General features: G+C 41.8%; 1 protein-coding gene across 3 annotated transcripts in view; it reads left to right on the forward strand.

Annotated features, from left to right (window-relative positions):
* The window catches only part of PPFIA2 (PPFI scaffold protein A2), a 578,892-nt gene that overhangs the window by 555,756 nt on the left and 8,718 nt on the right, over window positions 1–14,418 (forward strand). For 2 of the 3 annotated variants that reach the window (XM_077807711.1, XM_077807713.1), the window contains 4 exons: window positions 525–587; window positions 2,441–2,470; window positions 12,188–12,363; window positions 13,132–13,229. In XM_077807711.1, the coding sequence (XP_077663837.1) occupies window positions 525–587; window positions 2,441–2,470; window positions 12,188–12,363; window positions 13,132–13,229 (367 nt within the window). The remainder of the gene's footprint in view (window positions 1–524; window positions 588–2,440; window positions 2,471–12,187; window positions 12,364–13,131; window positions 13,230–14,418) is intronic. The other variant, XM_077807712.1, reaches the window with a different exon arrangement.

A 14,418-nucleotide genomic window follows, 5' to 3' on the forward strand; every position in this document is an offset into this window, starting at 1 on the left:
GAAAAGGAGTACTTGTAGCACCTTAGAGGCTAACCAATTTATTTGAGCATAAGCTTTTGTGAGCTACAGCTCACTTCATTCGTGAACTACAGCTCACTTCATCGGATGAAGTGAGCTGTAGCTCACGAAAGCTTATGCTCAAATAAATTGGTTAGTCTCTAAGGTGCCACAAGTCCTCCTTTTCTTTTTGCGAATACAGACTAACACGGCTGTTACTCTGAAACTTGCTTTAACTGTTATTCTTTCCTTTGTAATGGTATTCAGAAAATTTCCACCACATTAGGAGTAAGACATTTCATTCACCAGTTCTGGTTAATAAACAGGCATCTGTTAAGATCTTAGTGAAGAAAGATGTAAAGCAAGTTGTCTAAAGTTCTCTCTAGTTGCAGCTCAATTGAGGCAAGAACATGGTTGTGCTGATTGTGATGCTATACGCTGTTAACTTACAGTGGTGCTGCCTTTCTTCTTTAACACTGCTTACCTAATGTGGATTCTACCTGCTTCCCTGTGGGCCTTGTTAACAGCCCTCAGGCAATGTTTGGGTGACCCATGAAGAAATGGAAAATCTTGCAGCTCCAGCCAAAACGGTTAGTCTTTCCAATTTTATTTAAACAACAATGATATTTGTTTTAATGCCAAGAACACAACTGAAGTATATGTAGTTGTTACAATTGTTGCATCACCTGTAGACTGTTTCTGAAATATACAATTAGAAAAAACGTGATAACAGTTCCCTAAAAACTAAAATATCAAATGTATTACAGTCACAGAGACTATATTAACTTGCATACAGTACTGAAGTTTCACTGTACAGCTGTAGTTCTGTTTTCTGAAACATTAATTTAAATAGAAGGACTTGTGGCACCTTAGACAACAATGCAAAATGTTGCATCCGATGAAGTGGGCTGTAGCTCACAAAAGCTTATGCTCAAATAAATTGGTTAGTCTCTAAGGTGCCACAAGTCCTTCTGTTCTTTTTGTGGATGCAGACTAACATGGCTGCTACTCTGAAACCCGTCATTAATTTGAATGTCACACTGTGTTGAATATGAAGGAAGAGTGTTTAATGTAAAAGAAACTGTCAATTTGAAATCTAGTCTGTGAAAAATGAGTCTATAGCAGTTTCAGTACTGCACCTGCCCATAAGCCTCCTTGCAAGCATCACTTTAAATAGAAGTTTGCGATAATGATGACACTGAGAGATGTTAATCTAGAGGAAGCCTAAAGAGTATGTAACTGGGACAAAAATGCTTTAGCCAGAATTCTCTCTTTGAAAACCAGACCAAGCTGTTCATATTTCTAGGACTTAGGGTGGCTATTGTGCCATTGTGTTTTTGGCAAACATCTTACTGATTTTCGTAGAGACTTAAAATATATAGCAATATGTATCCCCCAGTCAATGGCTCAGATTTTTTTCATTCCTCCAAACCTCAGGGTTAGAATTATATTTTTGTTTTCAAAGGAAAGGTTTTTCTATGCCAGCATGAGACCATGCTTGTAAGCCATTAACTAAGCTTAAAAAAAAGATGTATGAAACCTTATCCTCAGTTCAGAATAATTTATGGTTAGCCCAGCCCATAAATGGCAAGGGAGGTGCTAAATCTACAGTTTAATGCAGCAAAGGTGGATTTGCTATACATTTTCATTTGCTATAATGTTTTACATATTCACTACAAATTTCAGGGAGCAATTTCTTTGCCAATTATTTTTTACAACCGAGCTGCCTCTGAGCTTTATCATTATTGGTAAAGAAAACACTAACACAATAAAAACACCTTTAGCACCAACAAATAGAGCTAGCCCTGGAAAACTGACCAGGAAAAAACAACATACTTTTTGTACAAGAAAGTGGGTAGCTTTATTGCAAAGTGTTGTACGAAATGTTACTGTTAACAGAATTGAATTAAACTGTTACCTTGCCCTTTGAGAATGTACAAATCAAAGGGCAAAGCTTTACAAGTATATAATGAATCAGGGCAAAATTTCAACCATTCTGCCTGTAAACATAGCTTTACATTATGAATGTTTTGAGACTTTGCTGGACAAACAGTGGGTTACCCCTAATTTACAATATTTTGAGGCAAAATGGCAACATTTTGACTTTAATAGCTGCTTTTGAGAAAACCACCAAGGGAGTTTGAGATGAACTTGTAAAATTTCACAAAACTATGAAGATTTTTTCATATCTTTAATATTTTCTTGATTTGTCAGCACTAAGAAGTTTTTTTATTCAACCTTAATTACAGTGGTGTCACTTTTGTAGCATAGCTAAGCAGTTTGCCATTGACACTAGGTCAAATGCATTATCAGCATATTAAGTTGTACATTTTTCTTTGTACTAGAATTATTAACATTTGCATTATAATCACCTTTTGCTTCTTGACTTGTGTTTGTTGTATTTTTTACCTGCTTTTCTAATGGCTCCTTCCTGATAATACAGAAAGAATCTGAGGAAGGCAGCTGGGCCCAGGTATGAATCTTTTGACTTTATACTTTTGGGGTGGAAGACTACTAATAATTTAATTAACATAGTAATAGAAAACCTTGTAACATTTTATCAGCTATTGTATGAGTCTAATGCTGTGATTTCCTCCTGCTGATTTAAGTCTAATGAATATCTTTTACATTTTTAATTCAAAAAGAATCTTTTCTAGACAGGTTTGTTACATAAAACATAAATACCATATTTGTAGCAAATATTTTCCTTTATATAAATTGCTACGATCTTTTGTAACCAGATATTTTAAGGAGACTCAACACAATCCTTTATTTTGTGCATATACACTTTGCACACCTATCCATTATATGCACTAGTATAATTTGCTTTGGGATGATGAGGAAGTAAAACACAACACACTCGTAAGTAGATTAATGGCAGTGGCTGCAAATGCCTTGTTACCCTGCAGTCCCTAATGCTTATAAAGAATGAGGGTGTCTGCTATATGACTTCGACACCAGCAAGATGCAGCTCCCAACCATACTGGTATTGGTTTGAGACATGTTTGCTCACGAGGGATGGGGGATGTACATGCAGGCCCGCTTACGGGGGAGGGCAAAGGGGGCAATTGCCCAGCAACCCTGGTAGCGGTGGCCAGGAGCCCCGGGCCTTGTTAAGTTGCCTGGGCATGCGCAGGATGGTACCGGCAGTGGCGAAGGCAGCCAGGCGGGCATATGGAAGCCCTGGCCGTGCCAGAAGAATGTGCTCAGCAACTCACTGGGCTCCAGCAGTGCAATCGGCAGCTCAGGACCATTACGCGTTCTGCCTTGGGGCCCGGAATTGCTGTCGGTGGGCCTGTGTACACGTTCTCAGTAGTAAGGCCCTGTATGCCTCATGTCCTTCCCACACTGTCCTTAGCATAACTTTTCCTAAACACATGCCCAAGTTTGGGGCAATTAGGTCACAACAAACTGTGTTTATGTGCTGCTTATCTAGATGGGATATTAATGTCAGGCTACAGTGAAGGGTCCAGGCATGGTCCCTGTTCCTACTGGCAATGTCTTTCAAACCCTGCCAGCACAGAAAAGAGACCTCTCTTGTTCTAGCCACCACTGTCCACCATAGTGGAAGGTCATCTAAGTCACAGAAATGGCATGCTCCCCCTTCATGATGAAACAAGCAGGGGACTATGGGGGAGAAAGGGTGATAGGTCAGCTGGAGACATCCTGATACCATCCTGTGGTTGGTTCATAGTAAACTTGGATCCTCATTTATATGTCTGTGCAGCAGGGGTAACTGAAGGTACAATCAAGTCCCTGCACAATTTTTGTATACATTTTTGGAGGCTCTTTGTGAGTTGTCGTTTATAGAATAGGGGATCAGATTTTTAAAAGTATTTAGGCACCTAACTCCCATTGATTTCAATGGGAGTTTGGTGCCTAAATATCTCTAAAAATCTGGACCTAGATGCTCTGCATATAAAGTCTACAACAGGGATCGGCAACCTTTGGCACACGGCCCATCAGGGAAATCTGCTGGTTGGCCACGACAGTTTGTTTACCGGCAGCGTCCACAGGTTTGGCCAATCGCAGCTCCCACTGGCTGCAGTGCACCGTTCCAGGCCAATGGGTGCTGCAGGAAGCAGCACGCGCCGAGGGATGACACAGCTATCAAGGAAATTGTGCTAGTTCTTGGAGCTGAACCATTAATGTAGAAACTTTTCAGTATATGACACAGTTTCAAAGATTTTTATTATTATTACTATTATTTTCTTTGAAAACCACACCATATGCTACCGAGTCCTTTTAAATCATTGATCACCATATTGTGGGATTGGAAGGGACCTCAGTAGGTCATCTAGTCCAGTCTCCTGCGCTGAGGAAGGACTAAGTATTAGCTAGGTCATCCCTGACAGTTGTTTGTCTGCTCTGTTCTTAAAAATCTCCAAGGACAGTGATTCCACAACCTCCCTAAGTGACTTGTTCCAGTGCATAACTGCCCATATATTCAGGAAATTTTTCCTAATGTCTGAACTAAATCTCCCTTCCTTCAGTTTAAGCCCATTACTTCTTGTCATGTCCTCAGTGGATAAGGAGGACAATTTATAACCCTCCTCTTTTTATAATAACATTACATACTTGAAGACTGTTATCATGTCCCTTCTCAGTCTTCTCTTCTCCAGACTAAACAAATGTAGTCTTCCTTCATAGGTCATGTTTTCTAGACCTTTAATATTTTTTGTTGTTCCGGTCTGGGTTTTCTCCAATTTGTCCACATCTTTCCCAAAGTGTGATGCCCAGAACTGGACACAATACTCCAGTTGAGGCCTTATCAGTACTGAGTGGAAGAATTATTTCTCATGTCTTACTTACACAGTGGTGCAAGTAGATTTTAATTCTTATCGGTACACATAGGTAACTCATGGGAGGGACACAAAGGGGGACAATAGCTAACGGGGGGCATGTGACCTCCCATGCTCTCTCTATCCCCTCGCCATCCCATGTTACCTGAGGGGGACTTCATTCTCCCACTACACCGGATATAGATATCTGAACTGCAGGGATCCCGGGAACCGCAGGGCAAAAGAAGCACATGTGGGCCCACACTGGCAGCTCTTCCAGCGCAGCTATACCGCCCCGGCCCCAGCTCTGACCACCAGCGGGGATGTACAGACCCCAGACAGGTGACCCAGCTGCGTGGAAGGGCTGCTGGCGGTACATTTGCACCGCAGGAGCTGCCAGTGTGGGACCACCCATGCTCCTTTCGCCACTGTGGTTCCCAGGAGCCTTGCAGTTCTAAAAATGGGTCTTTCTGGTACAACATACCAGCTAAAAATATCATAATGGTATGGTGTACCTGACCGTACCTGCTTACTTTCACCACTGTACTTTAAAACACACCTGCTAATACATCCCGAAGGATATTCATTTTTTTCAACAGTGTTATACAGTTGACATAGTCAGTCTGTGATCCACTATAACCCAAGTTTCTTTTCTGCAGTACTTCTTCCTTGGCAGTTGTTTCCCATTTTGTATTTGTGCAATTGATTATTCCTTCCGAAGAGGGGTACTTTGTGTTTGTCCTTATTGAATTTCATCCTGTTTACTTCAAATCATTTCTTCGGTTTGTCCAGATCATTTTGAATTCTAATCCTGTCCCCCAGCGTGCTTTCAATCCCTTCTAGCTTGGTATTGCCTACAAGCTTTCTAAATGTACTCTCTTTACCATTATCCAAATCATTTATGAAGAGATTGAATAGAACTGGATCCACTTTTAGCTAACAGACCTCTTAAGACCTGGCTGCAGTATGCTTACGTGACTCCAAAGGGGGAAATCATCACACATACACACACACACTCACACAAGATAACAGGATTATTATTATTAGAAGGTTTATTATTATTTAGTTGGGGATTTGTCCTGCTTTGAACAGGGGGTTGGACTAGATGACCTCCTGAGGTCCCTTCCAACCCTGATATTCTATGATTAGAAAATGGAGAGACAATCCAAGGTAAAATGATATAAATCACAGATTTTACTCTACAAGCAGCCTTGCCTAGTTAGGGCACAAGCTTCAGAGAATCAAATATTTATATTCTTAGACTTCTGTGTCTGTCCAGCTGCTGTCAGGTCTCTCTCTCCCTTTTGGCATCCCTTTTTCTCTCAGCATCTGACACATCCCTTCCTATATACCCAGTTCACTCTTATGATTAGGTGTCAGCCCCTGCATCATCATTTTAGCTATTGTACCTATGAACTTTAGGGGCCAAACTGAAAAAATTAGTGGTACTCTTTCAAACTATACTTACAAACCAAGCTCTACTCACTTGATATGGCACAGATCTTCATAATATACTAGTCCTTCTCCTTTCATACCCAGAATCAGCCATGAGATAGTTCACAATAGCAATATTTTAATAATTATCATTTTGCATCTGCATAATCACCCTCTGTGGCAGGCATCAACTCACTGGCACGGCGCCTCCTGCTGGTCATCTCAGGAATTAGTTCTTTCCAGCCCGGAGCGCCCTCTGCAGGCCAGAGTCTTGCCCCCGCTGGCCCCCATGTCCCTCCTGGACCCCGGTGCCCTCCTCACCAGGGATCTGCCCCAGCAGTAACCCACAATCTGGGTCTCCCCACTGAGGGGATCCCGCAACCCTCTACCCCGACCTTGCCTCTGTGGCCACTGCCAGTCACCATCTAGCCCCTGCTCCCTGGGGCAGACTGCAGCCTATGCACCACTCATCATCAGCAAGGGGGGTTGGACCAGCTGCCTCTGCCTATCTCTGGGGTGCCCCTCTGCAGCCCCAGTACCCTTTCATAGGACTTTAACTAAGCCTGCAGCCTGGGGTTTTGCTAGGCTGGAGCTCCCCAGCTCCCTCTGCCCTTCCGCAGCACTGCCCCACCCTAGGTATCCATCTCAGCTCCCTGGCAGCCAGGTTCTTCTCTCTCAAGAAGCTAAAGAGAGACCCTTGCTTCTGGCCCACAGCGCTCTTATAAGGATCAGCTGGACCCTGGTTAAACTGACCCTGATTAAGCTTTCTCAATCAGCCTGCTTTTCCCATTTACAGCCCTTTCCCAGGCTGCTTTAACCCCTTCAGGGCAGGAGCGGAGTAGTCACCCTGCTACACCCTCATTGAAATTAATACCACAGTTCAGAGCTATTGTTCCAGGCTGGTTGCAGACTGGTTGCAAACATTCATACATCATTTACACTTGGGTTACATTTTGCAGGTTTTCTTCATAAATGAAATGTCTAGAGACTTTCTTAAAAGAAGCTGAGACTCTAGAGAACAAGATCACAGCTCCGGGAAGCTGTGTGTATATTGGACTGCCACATATCCCCTCCCAAATTCAAACATGATCAGCAGCTTGTCAATGAGAATTGTTCATGTCCAGTATTTTGAAATTATCATGGTCTCTGCTCTATTCTTTAATATCCATTAATTGTTTTCCAATCAACTCCAGGTACTTAACACCTTGATAAAGGGTACTCTGGACACTTCCTAAATACTTACACCAGGCTACAAAATTTGTGGTTTACAATTAGCCTGACAAGCAATTGACTCAAGGTGAAAAAAAACTCTAGTGAGGACAAGCCCTTGATGTGCCCATAATTATATCTGTATACTGTGATGGGTTGGACCTCCCCTTCCAGGGTATCACCTGACGTGCTGGGGTCCCACTGAGCCCCCCCATTCCACCAGCCTGGGCTCCCTCACCCTGTTCCGCTGTGCCAGGCCCTCAAGCCTTCTCCAGCACACACAGGTAGGAACACACCCAGCTGCAAATGGTCACAGAGACACTGAGATCAGCTCTGTGTCAGAAGAATCAGCTCAGGGACCTCTCAAGTGCACACCTCCTTTGGGATACAAACCCAAAATGATACTGTCTTGCGCTGTATTGACATCTATATAGCCAAGTTCATAAATTCGCCCCCTCCCTCAAAGTGGAGGAAGATATGCACAGCTTTTTGCTCCCCCCAACCCCTGTTATGAGTTCCACAAACTGGGTTTTAGAAAACAAAAACAAGTTTATTAACTACAAACGGTAAATGTTAAATGACTATAAGGGATAGCAAACAGAAAAAAGCAGATTACTGAGCAAATTAAAAAAAACACGCAAACTAGGCTGCATACATTAAAGAAATTGGCTACAAATTGTAATTTCTCACCCTAAATGTTTCAAGGAGGTTGCAGAGATTTTTGAAGGTAAACTGCACTGCTTGCAGCTTAGATCTCCAGGAATTCCTCTTACAGGCTGATCTGTCTCTCGTGGACTCAGTCCCCTGCCCTCCCATCTTAGCCTTTGTTTCTTCAGGTGTTTTCAGCAGACTTCCTTCTTGGGCAGAGAGGCAGTGGAGAAGCGCCTAGATTAACTCCCTCCCCAGCCTTGAATAGGATTTACATATGGCAGGAATCTTTTGTTTCCTAGTCCATGCCCTTCCAGTGGAAAAATACCAGCTCAAGATAGGACCCTGTACCAGGTGACATGATCATATGACCTTGTAGTGTCAAAGCAGCATCCCAGGAAGCTTCTCAGGAAGGTCGGAGATTAGTATCTTCAAAGTTCTTTTGTCCTTCTTAATGTCCCATCCAGGCTGATTGCCTACTGTCTGGCAGGCATTCCCCCAAGTATACACACAGGTATATTGACTATGTAGCAATTACAACTAACTTCAGATACAGAAATGATACATGCATACAAATTGGATAATCACATTCAGTAAATCATAACCTTTCCAATGATACCTCACATGACCGATCTTGCATAAAATATATATAGTTATGCCATATTCATATAATAATTTCTACGAAGAATATGGGGCATAATGTCACATATACAACTTGGTTAGGAAGTCTTTTTCCACATGTGTAACTGTTCAAGTCCCCCTCTGTCTTCTTAACCCAAGGTTAGGTTAGCATTCTCTCCCTATGCCAAAGGATTAGCTTCCTTGTTTTAAAATGTTTTTGAATTCTAATTAAGCTCTCACTGTCCTGAGTTCAAGTGTTAAACCAAATGTGATATTCAATAACTCCCACTTACTAATTAATTAAATACAGGTCTTTTTTCTTTGATGATAACTGACAGATGCTAATTCGACATTCCCTTCTCCCCCATCCCAAGGTTCATAGAATACACATACATTTTGATCCCATGCCACCACCTCCAGTTCACTCCTTTACATACAAGCCATTTGGGAGCAGCACAGAGCCTTTCCCCATGTCATGCAAGAGGTGCAAAGACAACACACAGCATGACTGCTCCCCCTGCATGCCCACTCCCCCATAGAGTGGGGCAGAAGGCTTTGCATCAGACCTCTACACCAGAGGTGAACGTGCAGCTTCCCTGAGCAAGCTCAGCATGGATACACCCTTCATTATATTTTGCACTTGAAAGAGCAACCGCTTTACATTTACAGGAAATTCAATTAACTTTTTCCAAGGTAATGGTGTAAATAAAGCAGCTAGAGGCAAAGGAAATGTTTCCATTTGATTCATGTGAATGTGTGGATTTCAGAGAAAAAACTGTCCAACTATAAAGAGGGTGACAGCAAAGTACTGCTGTAGATGTCAGCAGCTAAGGGAAGACTATTTATATGGAAAGGTATACATATATATATACACACATACTGTGTAATAGCAAGAAACACAGTGTTCCTACTGTACATCCATGTTTGTTTTTAGGTGTTTACTTTGTGCACATTAGACTCTTTTGAGAAACAAATATTGGTGTTTGAATATTCTTCACTTGAGTGAAGCTAAAATTGGGTTTCAAAGTTTACAACTACATTGCCCACTGAGCGAAACTGTAACGTCATATGGCTGTTCTACCAATTTGATAATAACATCAAAAGTTAAATCATCTTGATTGCTTGTGGTTTTTCTCAAGGATAAACAAGCCTGGCATTTTAAACTAAACAGTTGCATTGTTGTGCAAAAATTGCCGTTTGAATGTGTAGCTCACAACTAGATGCCAAGCACATAGATAATGTAAGCAGTGAAGTAAATCATTTCTACAGTTATATTTGTCAGAATCCAATTTTGTGCCACATAATTTTAATGTACATGAGTGTTAAACTTCTAAGTTGTATATTCATTACTAATTATGTTTATTGTGATTATCCATTACAGATATTTTATAAGCAGTATTTTATAGGCAGACTTTTTTTTTATTTTCTTGCTGTGTATAGTTTCCAGTTCTGAAAACCAACACACTTTACAAAACAAGGGGAACACACACAAAAAGAAACAATATACCTGCATGCCTTTTGCAGACTAATCTTTATTTGGCTGTAAAAGACATGCAATTTTATCCATTAATACATATGTAGGCATCATTTCTACCTCTAATAAAAATTAGCCAAAATATCATTTCAGTATTTGAAGGAACAGAGCTTTTAACACCTAATTCCTCTAATTCAGTTTTATCAATAGCCTTCTGTTAGCTATAACAATAATATTGCTAATAAAGAACAAGTGCAGGGAATTATTTTTTCCAAATTCTAGTTTCTTGTAGTAGGCTTCTGTAAGCCCATTTCTGCTCTTCACAACTCCAGATGATTGATTTATTATTTGTTTATATTGAAATAGTGACTAGTCACCCCAGTCAGGGATCACAGCCCTCTTTTGTTCTTCACTATATACACATAACTAAAAGACAGTTTCTGACCCAAAAAGTTTGTTACCATCTAAATATAAGACAAGAAACTATTGCACCACAAGCAATGGTCACAAAAATGTGTTTTATTATGAGAAGTGAGAGATTCTAAAAAAATAATAAAATAAAAATGTCCTGCAATTTTTAGGTTAACTTTAATGGGATTGCACAGAGCATTAGTACAGGCAGAATCTCTCTCTTTCTAAAATATAGATTGTATACTTCAGATAAACCATACAAAAGTAGTTCAGTGTGTATTTACATTACAGTCTGTAATGGCGTTCACTCACCACTGTGGCACCTCCTGCTGGCTGTCCTGGGGATTAGCTCAGTTCACTAGTGCGCCCTCCTCTGGTGGTGCCTCCTCGCCACCACTCCTGCTCTAGGACCCACATCTCTCCAAGGACCACAGTGTCCTCATGGCCCCAGCATCCTCTTTGCTTCAGGGCCTCAGGGTAAAAACCCAGCAGCCAGCCAGGAGCCGTGTCTCACTTCCCTGGTCCCTGCTAGCAGCATTGCTCTGTCCAGGGTCCTGGCAGTTCTCTCAGCCCTCCAGGGACACAGTCCTTCCTCCGTGAGCTCCCAGCAGAGAACTGCCTTCCTCTGTCCTGAAGCTCCCTTTTTATATAGGCCTGCTTGGCTGCCTCCTGCACAGCCTCCCGAGGGCTCTGTTAAACCCTTAGAGCTCAGTATGGGGCAGGCACCCCATTACACAAACACACTTTTGTTTTCTACTAGAATCTCACAACACAGAAAGTATTCCTGGATTGTAGTGGTTTTTTGGAATTCTCCAAAGATTGTTTTTTCTTTTTAGTCAAGGATTCACGTATTGATAGTCCCACAAGGTGCATTTCATTTGTGCTGGTCAAACTTTAAAACATATTGTTAGTGCATTTGGCTACTTGCTGTTACTGGTGCTGGAAGCAGAGGCAGGCATGCAGGCTTGGCCAAGAACCATTTAAAAATAACCACTGTTTCAGAGGGACTACAAATGTATAATGCTAATTGCTTGTTGAAATAAGATGTAGAAAGCTGTGGATTAAATCCTGGCCCCACTGAAACAACAACAGAACTTCCATTCACTTTAATGCTGCCTGGATTTCACCCTAAAGGTTTATTTTATCGCTTGTGTTAATTCAGGGAAGGATTTTTAAAAGCACATAGGTGCATTAGGAGAACAAATCCCTTTGAAATTCAATAGGATTGTTCTCCTAACTCACTTAGGTGCTTGTAAAAAAATTTCCCTCAATCTAAGTGTCTGATTTTCTTGATTTTGCTATGATGTGAACTTTCAAATGCATTATTTCTTATTGCAATTAGAATTTCCATTTCGAAAAGGTGGTAGACATGATATTGGTAGATCATATTTGTATTTAACAAAAATATTTTATGTATACAGAGAGCCAATAGTGTTTTAGTTACATATTTGAGGCCCAAATGGTAGTATTGTCAGAATTACTATGGAAAGCAGTGTGAATTTCCTAGATGGTGAATTCCTATTTGAAATGGCACAGCAGATGGATAGGCTGCCTTCATTCTGGGGCATTGACACAAATAGGTTAAAATGTGAAGTCTCCTATTTTTCTATAGACCCTTGCTTATGGTGATATGAACCATGAATGGATTGGTAATGAATGGCTCCCCAGTCTGGGTTTACCTCAGTACCGAAGTTACTTTATGGAGTGCCTGGTAGACGCAAGGATGTTAGATCATCTGACGAAGAAAGATCTCCGCGTACATTTAAAAATGGTGGATAGCTTTCATCGGTATGTTTGTACAAAGGCTGCTCAAAATGAGCACATGGATGTAATATTATGCTCAGTGCAGCATAAGCTAACAAAGCTTTAGTTTTAAGGTTGTTCCAACTTTAGACAACTACATGAAAATATAAACAATCAGCACCAATAAACTATGTGAAAATGAAAGAGGTTCCTTTTGACATAGTAACTGTAAGTGTGATTAGTTATGGAATGCAATTCCATGGTGCACAGAGTAGCCTTAATATATAAATGTAACTGTAACAATACATAAATTGTAAAAAAATATATTAAAAGGCACAGCATCAGCAGATGGTAGACAAGAAACATGATGATAAAGAAAATGTTTAAACTCCTTCAGATTACAGTGGAAAAAACAAGTGGGCAGTAGGTTCATCTACCAAAGGAGGCAGCCATTCCTGCAAGGATGCATTCTTTACTGTCTGATTTGACAATAAACACCTCTTCCTGCCTACATCCTGATTCAATAAATTACTTAAGTTCACATAGTTTGTTGGCCTGTTTTGGATACATTTTTAACGTTAAATGTATTTCTGCTAGATAACTTAGTTAAACCCCATTCATTTTTGTTTGTGCTCATTTCATTTTTTAGTCTGTTACGTTTTTTGGCTCTTTGCCCCTATGATTTGATACATGAGCATACTGAACTACCATTTATAAAATGTAGTAAATACTTCAAATACATTCACATCCACAATGCTATTTTCGTTTAAATGTCTTATGTTAATCTGTAAATGTTTCTCTCTCAAATAACAGAACAAGTTTGCAGTACGGTATCATGTGCTTAAAGAGGCTGAATTATGACAGAAAAGAACTGGAAAGAAGAAGAGAAGTGAGTCAGCATGAAATAAAAGGTAAGTGTCAGGGAATGGGTATTGTGACTTTTTTTTTCTTTGTGAGACTTCAAACTATAGGTTTCAATTCAACAAAGGATTTAAGCATGTGCTTAACTTTAAGCATAAATTTGAGTCCATGCCTATTCAGCAAAGCACTTAAGCATTTGCTTACAGTTAAGCACATGCTTGAGTACTTTGTTGAACTGAAGCCTATACTCTGAAGTCTCATTCCTGAATGGTTGTTGCAAGTATATGTTGGTGTGTTTGTGTTTGGCCAGATTGGATTGTAAGCTCTTTGGGGCATGCAGCAGGGTGGCGACTCAACCCTGCAGCGCCACCTGCTGGTCGTCTTGGGAAATAGCTCTCCAGCTGTCGGAGTGCTCTCCGCAGGCCACTGGTCCCTGTGTCCCTCCCGGACCCCGGTGCCCCTTTCCTCAGGATTCTGCCCCCTTGCAGTGCCCCGCAGTCTCGCTGGGTCTCCCCTCCCCGGGGAACCCCCAACTCCCTATCCCCACCTTGCCTCAGTATATGACTACTGCCAGTCACCATCTAGCCCCTGTTCACTGGAGCAGACTGCAGTATAATTGCCACTCATCAGCAGCAAGGAGGGTTTGGACCTGCTGCCTCCGCCTACCCTTGGGCTGCCCCCTGCAATCCCAGTACTTGTTTGGCCTTACACTAGGCCTGCAGCCAGTGGGGTTTCCAGGCCGGAGCTCCCCAGCTCCTCTGGTCTTCCCCCAGCCCTGCTCCAGTCTAGGTACCCTACTCAGCTCACAGCAGCCAGGTCCCTCCCTCTTAAAAGGCTATATAGAGAGAGAGAGTCTCTATGCCCCTGGCCTACTGCCCTCTTACAAGGGCCAGCTGGGCCTGATTGGGGCGTGGCCCCAGCTGTGCCTTTTTCCCCATGGGCTGCTTGCCCCAGCCACAGCCATCCCCTGGGCTGTTTTTAAGCCTTTCAGGGCAGGAGCAGGTGACCATCCCGCTACAGGGCAGGGACTGTGGGCCAGATCCCACTACAGTCCCTTTGCACCAGTCTGCCAATAGAAACTGGCCATAAAACTGGAAAGTCCAGCTGCCTGAGAATGTCACCAGTGCTGGTCAATGGGAGCTGTTGGGTGCAGCACGTTTGAAAATCTGGCCAATACCTAAGCATGAATTTAGGAGCCTAACTTCAGCCTTTAGAAAATCATTGCTTTTGTTTCCTAAT

Source organism: Eretmochelys imbricata, chromosome 1 (genome assembly GCF_965152235.1).
Source record: "Eretmochelys imbricata isolate rEreImb1 chromosome 1, rEreImb1.hap1, whole genome shotgun sequence".
In the NCBI taxonomy this organism is placed as follows: domain Eukaryota; kingdom Metazoa; phylum Chordata; order Testudines; family Cheloniidae; genus Eretmochelys; species Eretmochelys imbricata.